The sequence below is a fragment of the Oncorhynchus kisutch genome, linkage group LG4 (genome assembly GCF_002021735.2).
Source record: "Oncorhynchus kisutch isolate 150728-3 linkage group LG4, Okis_V2, whole genome shotgun sequence".
In the NCBI taxonomy this organism is placed as follows: domain Eukaryota; kingdom Metazoa; phylum Chordata; class Actinopteri; order Salmoniformes; family Salmonidae; genus Oncorhynchus; species Oncorhynchus kisutch.
Window position 1 is genome coordinate 71,663,444 of NC_034177.2, and position 14,200 is coordinate 71,677,643.

Consider the following 14,200-nt stretch of genomic DNA (forward strand, 5'->3'; position numbering starts at 1 on the left):
AAAATAAAACAAATACAAATATTTGTATGTTAAGTTCACACTGGAATCACCCCATACTTTTTAAAACACCTCTCTATCAAGTATTCTAGCTACTTTTCAGATGCATTGTATACCTCAATTTCACTATTTTGCCCTTGTCCCTAACCCAGACTTTTAAGCTTCTACTACGTTTTTCTATGAGAAAACATTAATAATTACACATTATATAATATTATGTACTACAGAAAGAGTCAATTAAATAAAATCTATATCAATATTTATTGTGAGTGTGCATACAGAGCATACAGAGATCTTATTATGACAAATGTCAAACTTGATCATGCTTTATGGAAAGCTGAGAAATACAAAAAAAGGTACGATCGACTGATGAACAAAATGGAGAGACAGGATTCCCCAAAGACAAAGACAAAACCGCAAATGAAGGGAACTCTGAAGAACTTGAGAAGGATTGTAATTGTTTCAAAATGCCATCATTGCAGAGTTAAAACAAAAGTATAAAAGAAAGTGCAGTGCCAAGGACAAACAAGGGGCTTCAAAAATGCTCAGACATCTTGAGAATGGCCTGGTCAAAGCCGCAAACAGAGAATTTTGCTTTTCAGCAAAACAAATGAGGGTCAATGAAAACAGGCCGTCAAGTCTTCAATACTCCAGGAAAAATTTGTGTAACCGAATTAGCACAGCCACAGAAGAGAACATCACAAGATTCTATGAACGTGATGACAACAGCAGAGACAACAGGGAAAAGGACACACTAACGAGGAACAAGAAGAAAAAGCAGAAGCGCTTCTTGAATGGCACAATTCAGAACCTTTATCAGAAGTTTAAGAGGGAATATTCAGAAATTCAAATTTCCTACTGTGAATTCTGCAAAAGACATCATTTTGGTGTTGTCAAGGCAGCAGTACAAGATAGGGATACATGTCTCTGCAAAACCCACGCCAACCTCCAGTTCATGGCGGACAAACTACAATATCACAAAGTGATCAGCTGCAGCAACGTTGAGAAAGTTATTGAGTCTTTGTGCTGTGAGAACCTGATGAAAGAGTGCATGTATAGAGAGTGCTCCCTTTGCCAAGCCAAAGAGCTTAAAATATCTGACTTTGATGCTGGTGAGCAGACATAGTGGTTTGAGTGGAAAAACAAAGCTGAGGGGAGAGAGAAGAAAAACAAAGAGGGAAACATGGAGAAGTTCACTGTACATTTGACAGTAAAATAAAAGGTATGTGGCACACTGCAGATTCTATTGGAGGACTTTTCCAACGGATTGAAAGAGAAGTTGGGGAAACACGTGTACAACATTTGACACCAATACTCCAAACTGAGAGAATTAATAGAGAATCCGGAGAAAGAGGAGATCATTGTGCATATTAACTTTGCAGAGAATTACAGTACCTGTGTAAAAACACCAGTGAAATCCAGGCAGTTCACTTTGTTTTCATATGGGTTTTTTTTAACATAGAAGTCATTTCCACCACACCTTGTCATTTCCATCACAACCCATATTTTTGAGGTAAATGAGTATATTATGTATTATTTACATATTTATTTGTTTAGATATGGAAATCATACGGTTGTTATCATAATCTCACAAAAAGGTTGGGTGGAAATATCTTATTTTTCATGATAAATACATTTTTCAACTGTCACCAAGGCAAGTTTATACATTCAGGCATCGTGTTGAATTATTCATATTAGGAAAACCTTAAAAATCACTTAAAATAATATTCAATACAAGTTCATGTACAAATGTATAAGAACTCCGTCATAAATCAATTGTATGATATTTGATTTTCAACAAAATGGATGTTTAATGACATGATGGAAATGACATTTGTCTATGGCTGTCTGGGAAAAGGGACAAATATATATACATTCCTGAATAGTACGATCGCAGCCATTATCAGATATAGTTTCTAGACAAATCAAAGACAAGTACAATACTATTAAAATGGTGTTTGAATAAGTTTTACTTTCTGAAAGTTTGCACGGCCAAAGTTGCCAAAGTTGCAGAATCACCCATATATACACTCATATACACACATATACATACATTCATTGTATTGAAGCAGCTACAGTAATAGTCCATTGGTCACATGATTCTCCATTTTTTTCTTCACAGTTTTGCATTTTTTTAAAACAGAGATAAGATTCATACATTCATACAGTGACATAGTACTATTCTGTTTAGTTTTCGTTCTAAGTTAAATGTATACATAATTTAGTCATTATTCATAAAAATCCAAATAACAGTCAGAGAAAAGGTCCTCCTCATTTTCCTCTGAACTGTACCTCATAGTCTTTCACACAGCTTTGTGTAGTCTCATACACTGGTTCATGGCTTACATCAGTCACACCACTTGATGCTGTATCACATCTTTTTGAAGCATCCAACACATCTACATCAAACGTGTCTGGTTTGTCTGTATGCAGCAGCGAGCCGAACAGCCTGTCCCAGTGTGTGAAGTAGGGTGCGTAGTTGACCATGAACTTGAGATGGTGGAGGTCGTGGTGCGGAGATCCGCCATAGAGCCCAAAGGGTACCAGTCTGTGAGGGGCCCAGGGCAGGTCATAACCTGAGTGGTCCTCCACAGACAGCCAGATGTTCAGGGTGAAGAAGAACATCTTGGTGAGCGGGTGGCAGCCCAGCAGGTTAGGGTTCACTGCAGCAAACAAGCCCAGACTCAGGGTCTCCCAGATCCCAGAGTGCTCTGTGGTCAGGGCGAAGGTGGCTGTGTAGCGGTGGTGCACCTTATGGAAAGTCCGGTAGAGCCAGGGCACCTTGTGGTGCAGCACGTGCCACACAAAGTACTGCAGGTCAAAGAGAAGGAGACAGGCTAACACATCCCAGGCCACACGAAGAGAACCAGGGGCTTGGGCAGGGAGGACCACTGGTCTCCAGTACCAGTGCAGAACACTGAGGGGGAAAATGAACACAGCGTGGGTGTGCAGGGAGGTAGCCAGGCAGCTCCATGCCATTGCCCAGGTCACCCTGCTCTGTGACTGAATCTTGTAGCGGTGCACCAGGGCTACTCTGGAGGACAGGGTGTCCAGGCATAGGTAAGGCAGGCAGCAGCTCAGATAGAGTGTCATGGAGAACAGGACAGGGAACAAGGGAGAGCGGAGAAAGTCTTCTTGTGCTCTTATCTTGTCCCATAAAGTCTGTAGCAGGAAAGGAGAGGAGGACTCCAGTGAGGGCTCCATCTTTACTGATCGAATGGTCTTCAGTCTGCAGTAGAGGATGCCCTGCCTTTTAAAGAGGGTGTATTGTTACTCTGTGTGACGTTCAGCAGGTCCTTATGAGTCTTTTCCTGCTGGGGAACTCCGCAAGGAGGGAACGACATGCTTCACTCTCCAAACTATTTAACCCTCTGTGTCTATGAACAACTGTCCTCAAATCAAAATGTCATTTTTCAAAGGGAAATAAAATGATGTTTAGGGTGACAAAATGCTTCAGACAACGAAGTAAGTCATTATTCATTAGTTTAACATAGTTGATAGTAACTGTTTTCAAATGGTCTACTATGACAACACCTTTCCACCCACTTGAACCATAGACAGGTAAATACATAATTTGATCACGTCATGGACTCTAGTTTCCAACTGTGTGTATGTTTGTTTTGTTTCGTGTTTTTATTTACAAAAATACTAGTATTTAGTATTTATTGCTGGGTTAACCAATAGGAATACGCCTGAGTTTGATTTATATGCAGTACCAGTCAAAAGTTAGGACACACCTACTCATTAATGGGGTTTCTTTATTCATACAATTTTCTACTTTGTAGAATAATAGTGAAGACATTAAAACTATGAAATAACACCTATGGTATCATGTAGTAACCCAAAGATTTGATTTTATATTTGATGTCTTCACTATTATTCTTCAATGTAGAAAATAAGAAAAAATTCAGAAAAACTCTTGAATGAGTAGGTGTGTCCAAACTATTGACATGTACTGTTGGTACAAGGTCAGGGTTAGGGTACACGGTCAGAGACAGAGTTTTGGTAGAAAGCTATGTGGAATGAAGGGTGACTAGACTTCAGTAGACATCCCAATACATCACCTTCTCAGAAGTGCTCCAGAAATCACAGTATAATTTCTCTTAGAAACATTTTGCCAGGAGGCCTACTGTACAGTATTTCACATATTCTTAAACTTCTATTGTACATGACATTATTGAAATACCCACTACACTGCACACCTATTGATCTTCTTGATGTTGTACAGTGCAGTAGTAGTGACAGTGGGTCATTCGCGAACGAACGTCTCTTTTTGAACGGCTCTTGTTGGTGAACGTCGAATCGCATCCGTGGAAGAGACATTTCTTCGTCTCCCAGATTTGTCTAGCCTGCTGTTACCACTGCTTTTTGAGCTGCCAACAACAATTATCTGTAGATGAGTTATTTAAAATATTATCTGGAGATTCCTCACTGCAGGAATAATAGGTCGTGAGGAGAGAGCATCATTCTGGTCCACACACTGTGTTAAAAAAATTATCACATTTTCTTTGCAGGCCGTCTATTAATTTGGTCAGATAAAAATATACTTTAAGTTGCATGTCACATTGTGACATAATGGCAGGTAAAAGGCTGTGCTTTACATTACAGATGTGCTCTTTTGTATGGTTTCATGTAAAAGTTTAAGCACTACAGAATGAAGAACTATTTGAGAGGCAAATTAACAGCTCTTTTAGTTGAACGGAGCAAAATGATCCGCTCACCAAAAAGACCGGAATGCCCATCACTATAAAGTAGACTACCCCTTCAGTCTTCGTGAAATACAACACTATTTTCCTTGCAATGGCTTGACAAAAAACAGGATTTTATTTTTGTTTAAGGTTCCACCTAGTGTTTTAATAAAGTCAATGCATCACTTCACCATCGTCTCATGCAGGGATTGGCAACTCCAGGGTTCTCCAAACACGGTCCTGGGGCCACATTTTGTTTTTTTCCCTAGCGCTAGACAGCTGATTCAAATAACCAACTAATCATCAAGCTTTAGTCATTTGAATCAGCTCTAGGGAAAAAAGCAAACGAGTTCGGGAAACCCTGGCTTAGCCCATAACTCTTGTGCGCTCTTAAAGGGGCACACAGCGATTTAACATTAACGTCACATCTCTCACCATCTTTTTCTCTTTGAAAAGTGAGATGACGAAACATTGCTTTTGATTTCTTAAGGAGAAGAACTCGTATCATAAGATGTTTTAAACATTATAATAAAATGTATCTAAAAAAGCTAAGTCTTGTTGTCAACTATGGGAACCTGTCCTGGGTGCACTATCACCAAGAGGAGCTAAACCAAACGTGATGTCATAAAATATGAAACCTTTACATCTGGTGTACAACACATCTAGACCTTGGACCTGAAAGAGCCTGCTCTCTGACCTTAATACACTTTAACCTGTAAGATGTGATACACAAAACCTCCTTTGGCTCAACGTGTTTACTCAACATCTCTGTGACTGCCAATTAAAATGGGTCAGTTAGAAATCCACTGACGTGTTTCTTACTTTTGCATAGAGTAAAAAAGGCTGAATTATGTTTGTATTCATTTCTCAGAAATATCATATACCTATATATTAAGTAATTGTGATGATGGGTCGGTTGGTTGGTTGGTTGTTTGAAGTTGATTGATCTTTAAATGTAAATGATATTGGAATGGTGTCTTCAATGACCATTCACTTCAGTCTCTATTTGCTAGAAACAAAACTATGGCTAGAAATTAAACTTTGATACTGCTTGTAAAGTGAGGCAGTAAACAGCATGAGCAGCTGATTGTAAGATAACCATGTGGTCCATACAGTATAAAATCAGGAGAAAAGTCAGTGAGGTATCTAATCAGACACTCATTTGCTCTTGAAACTCAGAGACGACAAGATGGCTTTCTCTTGTCCAACTAAGAGGTAAGCTCTCGCTCTCTCTTTCTCTTTCTCTCTCTCTAAACAAGTCCTTGGTTCACCATCCATGTCTGAAATATTTCCCTTAAGTATTGTTAGTTCTAAACTATTTTGATTGAACTGCTGCCTTTTTTAAACCAGAATGGCTCAGAACTCCTTGAAAATTAGGCTGCAGGGTTTGGAATGCCACTTCACCTGGAAGTTGGACGACAGCAGATCTAAACTGGAAAGTCTCAGACATACCCTGATAGATATCATCAGCAGCGAGGGGGTTCAATGTTCCTGGACGGGTCATCTGTACAACCTCCTGGCTTACCTACACCACGCTTTGGGCTCCACAGAGGATGCTCTTCAATGCCTGAAGAAGGCTGAAGAGGCCATTCGCCTAAACAGCCCAGACGACGTGGAGCTAAGTCTGGTGGTCCACTATGGGAACTTGGCCTGGGTGCACTATCACCAAGGGGAGCTAACAGAGAGCCAGACCTATGTGGAGAAGGTGGGGAGACTACTGCGGGACAACCCCTCGCCCTGCCCAGGTGTAGTATGGGGCGAAAGGGCCTGGACTTTGAATAAGTTTGATGTAAGCAAGAGGAAGGTAGCGGTATATTGCTTCCGGATGGCCTTGAAAGGGGACCCTGAGAACAAGGTGCTGCGCTGTGGTTATGCCATAGCATTTAGTAAATCTTTTGAAAATAAAGACATTACCCCAAGGCTGCGATCTGAGATGTTGGAGCAACTACGGATTGCTAGAGAATTGGATCCAGAACATTTGACCATCACAGTGATGTACCTGCAGAGGCTTGCAGATAGCGGCCAGGTTGAGGAAGCACGTAAACTTGCAGAGGAAGTGATAGAGAAGCCTTTGGACAGCTTTGGTGGATTTGGACTCTTACTATCATTTTTCAGAGATTACGTCTCTCATGATTCAAGCATTGACCTGGCAAGAAGGACCCTGGAGAGACACCCTGATTCACGCCAACTGAAAAAGCGTCTTGCGCAGTGCTACAAATGGAAGATTTTCTCTCTGGAAGAGAAAAGGAACCCAATGAGGCATATTCTGATTGAAAATGCAGTCAGCCTTTATGAAGAGGTGGTCACACTCTACCCAAAATCCCTTGCAGTTAAACTGGAACTGTCTGCCATGTACCACGAATCTGGCAGAGTTGATAGAGCAGATAAGATTTTCGAGGACCTGCTTCTTGAAATAGAAGGAATGGAACCACAGGATTTACAAAAATTCTACAACAGGTATGCCCAACATCTGTTTTATGCCAAACACAATGCTTCCAGGTCAATTGATTTCCACAAGAAGGCAGTAGAGATTATGCTACCCACTGGCCAACGTGACAGCAGTATTCGTGTTTTGTTGTCAAATGTCCATAACGGAGGAGACAGAGCTGAGGAAATTGTTGACTTTCTGGATGGACTTGATGGAGAAGGTGCTGTCAGCCAGTTCTAGACCTTTTTTTACAATAAAGGCTTGAATTAACCAGAACTGCTTGTCGAATCAGTCAAATTTGCATATCCTGTTTATGATTGATTCATGTGGAAAATATATTCACTATACCACTAGGACAAATCTAGGGCAATCTAGGACAAATTTTAATTTAGTACAAACTGAATACCTTCGTATTCCAAATGTCTGTGCTTAATTTTACTACTGGGATTGCTGAGAGATGCATGATCATCAATACTAACACTGGAAAGGAAATTCAAGGCTGTCTGGAATCCACATTTTGAATTGAGTCTGTACAAGTTAACTGTGGACAATGTACTGCAGACAAACTAATATGTTATTTTAAATGTTTCATTATAGAGTAGAGAGGTCCTGTATAGCCTGACAGACAGACTATCCAGAACAATAGGATATTCATTTTTTTATTTTCTTCACACTGGGCACAATACATAGAAAATGAAAATGTATGTAATGTCTAATATTTTACTGTCTAATATCTTGTAAGTTCTTGTGAAAATAAAGGTAGTATGTTAAGAGATCATTAATGAAAGAAATACAGTAACAGCAAACAACAAGTTATTTTATAATTATAAACCACTATCCCAGTAGGTTACTACAATGTCTTAATGCATAGCTGTGGATATCCAGGTGAAATTGTATGACTAAATACATTGACTGTTATCAGCTATGGTCTGAGTTTGATTGATTAAGGCTCTGAAGGTCATGGATACGGTACAAGGTCAGGATCAGGGTACACGGTCAGAGACAGAGAACACCACAATACAGCACAGAATGTTTCAGTGGAAAGCAATGGGGGAATGAAGGGTGATAAGTGTCAGTTGACATCACAATACATCCTTCACCTTCTCAGAAGTTGCTCCAGCAATCACAGTATCATTGCTGCTGAGAAAGATTGGCCAACAGTACTGTGCAGTATTTCACTAATGTTTTAAGTTCTATGGTATGTGACATTATTGAAATACAAATTACACTACACACCCATTGAGCTCCTTGATTTTGTTCAGGAGGCTTCCGCGTCAGTTTTTGTCAGAGGAAAAACGGAATTAGATGTGTATACGTCGCCACCTAGTGTTTTAATAAAGACAATGTATCACTTCCCATTGTCTCATGCATCACCACCAGTTCAGTGTCCAAAATGAAGTCAACCTTCATGAAGAGGTGGTCGCACTCTACCCACAACCCTTTGCAGTAAAACTGAAACTGTCTGGCATGTACAAAGAATCTGGCATTGTTGATTGAGCAGATAATATAGAGAATTTACAAAAGATTCTTCAACTGCTATTTCCAACATCTGTTTTATGACAAACAAGACGCTTCCATGTCAATTGATTTCCACAAGGCAGCAGAAATTATGCTACCCACTGACCGACGTGAGAACAGTATTCGTGTTGTTTCGTCCACTATCCGTAATGGAAGAAACAGAGCGGGGCAAAAAACCGCCACCTGCTGGAAACTTCATATTTTGGGCCCACTTCACACCTCTCGGTTCACCTCTCTCCCCTAACATAACTTTCATGGGCTCTTAAATGCGGCACACACCCATTAGCTTTAGTCTCTATTTGCTAGAAACTAAATCATGGCTAGAAATAAATCTGTAACACTTGAGGCAATAACAGCCCATTGGAAGATAAGGATGTGGTCCACACAGCATAAAATCAGGACAGAAGTCAGTGAGGTATCTAATCAGACACTCATTTGCTCATTAAACTCAGAGATCATGAGATGGCTTTCTTTCCCTAAGTGTGTTTCTCTCTCAATCTATCCCTCACTCACTCACTTAGGCATTGTTAGTTGAACTAACTTAGTTCTAAACTATTTTTGATTGAACTGTTTGTTTAAAAAAAAAGCTCTTCAACTGGTATGCCCACCATCTGTTTCATGCCAAACAAGATACTTCTATATCAATTATTTTCCACAAGAAGGCAGCAGAAATTACTCTACTTACTTAACACCGTGACAACAGAAACCGTGTTTTGTTGTAACTTGTTCGTAATGGAGGAGCAGCTTTGGAAATTGTGGACTTTCTCAATGACCTTGATGGAGAGGGTACTGTTGGCCAGTTCTATTCCTTTTTTCCAATAAAGGCTTGAATTAACCAGAACTATCTAGTATCTAGAACAATCTAGAGACAAAAAATATTTAGTAAAAACAAAATACTTTCACATTAAAAAGTGTCTGGGCACAGTTTTAGCTACTGGGATTGTTGAGAGATGCATGATCATCCATACAAACATTTCAAAGTAAATTCAAGGCTGATGGCAAAGTATTCTAATTCCTGTAAACATGACAAAAATTTGTCTGGAATCAATATTTTCAAAATCAAATAAATAACAATTGGTCACATACAGGTGTTGAGCAGATGTTATAGCTGGTGTAGCATAATACTTGTGCCTCTAGCTCCAACAGTGCAGTAATATCTAACAAGTAATATCTAACAGTTTCACAACATGAACACAAAATACACGTAAATCTAAGTAAGGAATGGATTAAGAATATACAGTTGAAGTCGGAAGTTTACAAACACGTAGGTTGAAGTCATTAAAACTTGTTTTTCAACCACTCCACACATTTCTTGTGAACAAACTATAGTTTTGGCAAGTCGGTTAGGACATCTACCAGTCCCTCTTGCAGCAAAGCACCCCCACAACATGATGCTGCCACCTCTGTGCTTCACGGTTGGGATGGTGTTCATCAGCTTGCAAGCCTCTCCCTTTTTCCTCAAAACATAATGATGGTCATTGTGGCCAAACAGTTCTATTTTTGTTTCATCAGACCAGATGACATTGCTCCAAAAAGTACTATCTTTGTCCCCATGTGCAGTTGCAAACCGTAGTCTGGCTTTTTTATGGCGGTTTTGGAGCAGTGGCTTCTTCCTTGCTGAGTGCCCTTTCAGGTTATATCGATATAGGACTCGTTTTTACTGTGGATATAGATACTTTTGTACCTGTTTCCTCCAGCATCTTCACAAGGTCCTTTGCTGTTGTTCTGGGATTGATTTGCACTTTTCGCACCAAATTACCTTCATCTCTAGGAGACAGAAGGTGTCTCCTTCCTGAGCGGTTTGACGGCTGAGTGTTTATACCAGCATACTATTGTTTGTACAGATGAATGTGGTACCTTCAGGCATTTGGAAATTGCTCCTAAGGATGAACCAGACTCGTGGAGGTCTACAATTGTTTTTCTGAGGTCTGGACTGATTTCTTTTGATGTTCCCATGATGTTAATCAAAGAGACACTGAGTTTCAAGGTAGGCCTTGAAATACATCCACAGGTACACCTCCAATTGACTCAAATGATGTCAATTAGCTTATCAGAAGCTTCTAAAGCCATGACCTCATTTTCTGGAATTTTCCAAGCTGTTTAAAGGCAAAGTCAACTTAGCATATGTAAACGTCTGACCCACTGGAATTGTGATACAGTGAATTTTAAGTTAAATGATCTGTCTGTAAACAATTGTTGGAAATATTACTTGTGTCATGCACAAAGTAGATGTCTATAGGCAGCTAGTGATGGCTGTTTAGCAGTCCGATGTCCTTGAGAAGCTGTTTTCCAGTCTCTCGGTCCCAGCTTTGATGCACCTGTACGGACCTCGCCTTCTGGATGATAGCAGAGTGAACAAGCAGTGGCTCAGGTGGTTGATGTCCTTGATTATCTTTTTGGCCTTCCTATGGCATTGGGTGCTGTAGGAATCCAGGAGGGCGGGAAGTTTGCATCTGGTAATGCATTGGGCAGACCACACCACCCTCTGGAGAGTTTTGCGGTCGTGGGCGGTGCAGTTGCCATACCAGGTGCCATACCAGGTTGTGATACAGTACGACAGGATGCTCTCAATTGTGCATCTGTAAAAGTTTGTTATGGTTTTAGGTGTTAAGCCACATTTCTTCAGCCTCCTGAGGTTGAAGAGGCACTGTTGCGCCTTCTTCACCACACTGTCTGTGTGGGTGGACCATTTCAGTTTGCCAGTCATGTGTACACCGAGGAACTTGAAGCTTTCCACCTTCTCCACTGCAGTCCCATCGATGTGGATAGGGGGGTGCTCCCTCTGCTGTTTCCTGAAGTCCACAATCATTTCCTTTCTTTTGTTGACGTCGAGTGAGAGGTTATTTTCCTGGCACCACACTCCCAGAGCCCTCACCTCCTCCCTGTAGACTGTCTCATCGTTGTTGGTAATCAAGCCTAGTACTATTGTGTCGTCTGCAAACTTGATGATTGAGTTGGAGGCGTACTTGGCCATGCAGTCATGGGTGAACAGGGAGTACAGGAGTAGGCTGAGCATACACTGTTGTGGGGCCCCAGTGTTGAGGTTCAGCGAAGAAAAGGTGTTGTTTCCTACCTTCACCACCTGTGGGCGACCCGTCAGGAAGTCCAGGACCCAGTTGCATAGGGCCTTTGTTCAGACCCAGGGCTTCGAGCTTGATGATGAGCTTGGAGGGTACTATGGTGTTGAATGCTGAGCTATAGTCAATGAACAGCATTCTTAGATAGGTATGCCTCTTGTCCAGATGGGACAGGGCAGTGTGCAGTGTGGTGGCGATTGCATCGTCTGTGGATCTTTTGGGGCGGTAAGCAAATTGAAGTGAGTCTAGGGTGGCGGGTAAGGTGGAGGCGTTATAATCCTCGTCTAGTCTCTAAAAGCACTTCATTATGACAGAGGTGAGCACTACGGGGCGATAGTCATTTAGTTAAATTACCTTTGCTTTCATAGGTATAGGGACAATGGTGGCCATCTTGAAGCATGTAGGGACAACAGACTGGGATAGGGTGAGATTGAATATATCTGTGAACACACCAGCCAGCTGGTCTGCGCATGCTCTGAGGATGCGGCTATGGATACCTTCTGGGCTGGCAGCCTTGTGAGGGTTAACACGCTTAAATGTCTTACACGTGTTGGCCACGGAGAAGGAGAGCCCACAGTCCTTGATAGCGTTCCCCGTCAGTGGCACTGTATTATCCTCAAAGCGAGCGAAGAAGGTGTTCAGCCTGTCTGGAAGCAAAACTTTGGTATCCACGATGTGGCTTTTTTTCCTTTTTCCTTTTATCCGTGGTTGTCTGTAGACACTGCCACGTGCGTCTCGTGTCTGAGCCGTTGAACTGGGACTCAACTTTGTCCCTATATTGACGTTTAGCCTGCTTGATTGCTTTGTGGAGGGAATAACTACACTGTGTGTATTCTTCCATATTCTCAGTCTTCTTGCCCTGGTTAAATGTTGTGGTTTGCGCTTTCAGTTTTGCGCAAATCAAATCAAATCAAATGTATTTGTCACATACACATGGTTAGCAGATGTTAATGCGAGTGTAGCGAAATGCTTGTGCTTCTAGTTCCAACAATGCAGTAATAAACCAACGAGTAATCTAACCTAACAATTCCAAAACTACTACCTTATACACACAAGTGTAAAGGGATAAGAATATGTACATAAAGATATATGAATGAGTGATGGTACAGAACGGCATAGGCAAGATGCAGTAGATGGTATCGAGTACAGTATATACATATGAGATGAGTAATGTGAGGTATGTAAACAAAGTGGCATAGTTTAAAGTGGCTAGTGATACATGTATTACATAAAGATGCAGTAGATGATATAGGGTACAGTATATACATATACATATGAGATGAGTAATGTACGGTATGTAAACATTATATTAATGCTCCCACCTATCCACGGTTTCTGGTTGGGGTAGGTTTTGATAGTCACAGTGGGTACAACATCTCCTATGCACTTCCTGATAAATTAATTAATCGTATTTCATGACTCCAACTGAAGTGTATGTAAACTTCTGACTTCAACTGTATATGTCAGAGCGGCATTGGACTAATATACAGTGACATAGTATAGAGTACATTATATACATATGAGATGTGTGATGCAATATTTACAAACAATTCAAGTGGCTAATGTGTCAATATTATTTTCTGAAGCTACTCTGAACATATCCTAGTCCACGTGATCAAAACATTCTTGAAGAGTGGATTACGATTGGTCAGACCAGAGTTGAATAGTCCTCACCACGGGTGCTTCCTGTTTGAGTGTCTGCCTATAGGAGGGGAGAAGCAAGATGGAATCGTGTTCCGATTTGCCGAATGGAGGGCGGGGGAGGGCCTTATATGCATTCTGGAACGTAGTATAGCAATGGTCGAGGGTTTTAGCAGCGCGAGTACAGCAATCAATATGTTGATAGAATTTAGGGAACCTTTTCCTCAAATTTGCTTTGTTAAAATTCCCAGCTATAATAAATGCAGCCTCAGGATATGTGGTTTCCAGTTTGCATTAAGTCCATTGAAGTTCTTTGAGGGCCACCATGGTATCTGCTTGGGGGGAATATAGACAGCTGTGGCTATTATTGACGAAAACTCTTTCGGAGATAGTACGGTCGGCATTTGATTGTGAGATATTCTAGATCAGGTGAACAGAATGTCTTGATTTGCTGAATGATATCAATTAAAACATAAGTCATTAATCATAAAACATATACCTCCACCCTTCTGCTTCCCGGAGAGATGTTTGTTCCTGTCGGCGCGATGTACTGGGAACCCAACTGGCTTTACAGAGTCAGACAGTATATCTTGAGAGAGAGCCATGTTTTCATGAAGCAGAGTATGTTACAATCCCTGGTGTCTCTCTGAAAAGCTATTATTTTCATATTGTGTCTGTAAAGGCATACTGCGGACGAATGTAGACAAACTAATGTTACTCTTAATTCTTGCATTATAAAGTAGAGAAACCCATTATAGCCTCACAGACTGACTATCTGTGTTTGTTTTTGTTTTCTGCACAGTGGGAACAATTGATTCTGTTTCTAGAAAATCTGTTAAATGTGTAAGATA

At 40.8% G+C, this 14,200-nt stretch overlaps 2 protein-coding genes across 2 annotated transcripts; one reads left to right on the top strand and one right to left on the bottom strand.

Moving 5' to 3' along the window:
* Nucleotides 1–245: 245 nt before the first annotated feature.
* Nucleotides 246–3,246, bottom strand: LOC109888795 (cholesterol 25-hydroxylase-like protein). The gene has a single exon (XM_020479968.2). It carries the CDS (start codon nt 3,199–3,201, stop codon nt 2,269–2,271), a length of 933 nt encoding a protein of 310 aa, XP_020335557.1. The 5' UTR covers nt 3,202–3,246; the 3' UTR covers nt 246–2,268.
* A 2,571-nt stretch (nt 3,247–5,817) lies between these two features.
* LOC109888979 (interferon-induced protein with tetratricopeptide repeats 1-like) lies at nt 5,818–8,469 on the top strand. The gene is made up of 2 exons (XM_020480125.2): nt 5,818–5,900; nt 6,036–8,469. The coding sequence occupies exons 1-2, from the start codon at nt 5,875–5,877 to the stop codon at nt 7,351–7,353; spliced, it is 1,344 nt and encodes a 447-aa protein (XP_020335714.2). The 5' UTR covers nt 5,818–5,874; the 3' UTR covers nt 7,354–8,469.
* Nucleotides 8,470–14,200: the final 5,731 nt, after the last annotated feature.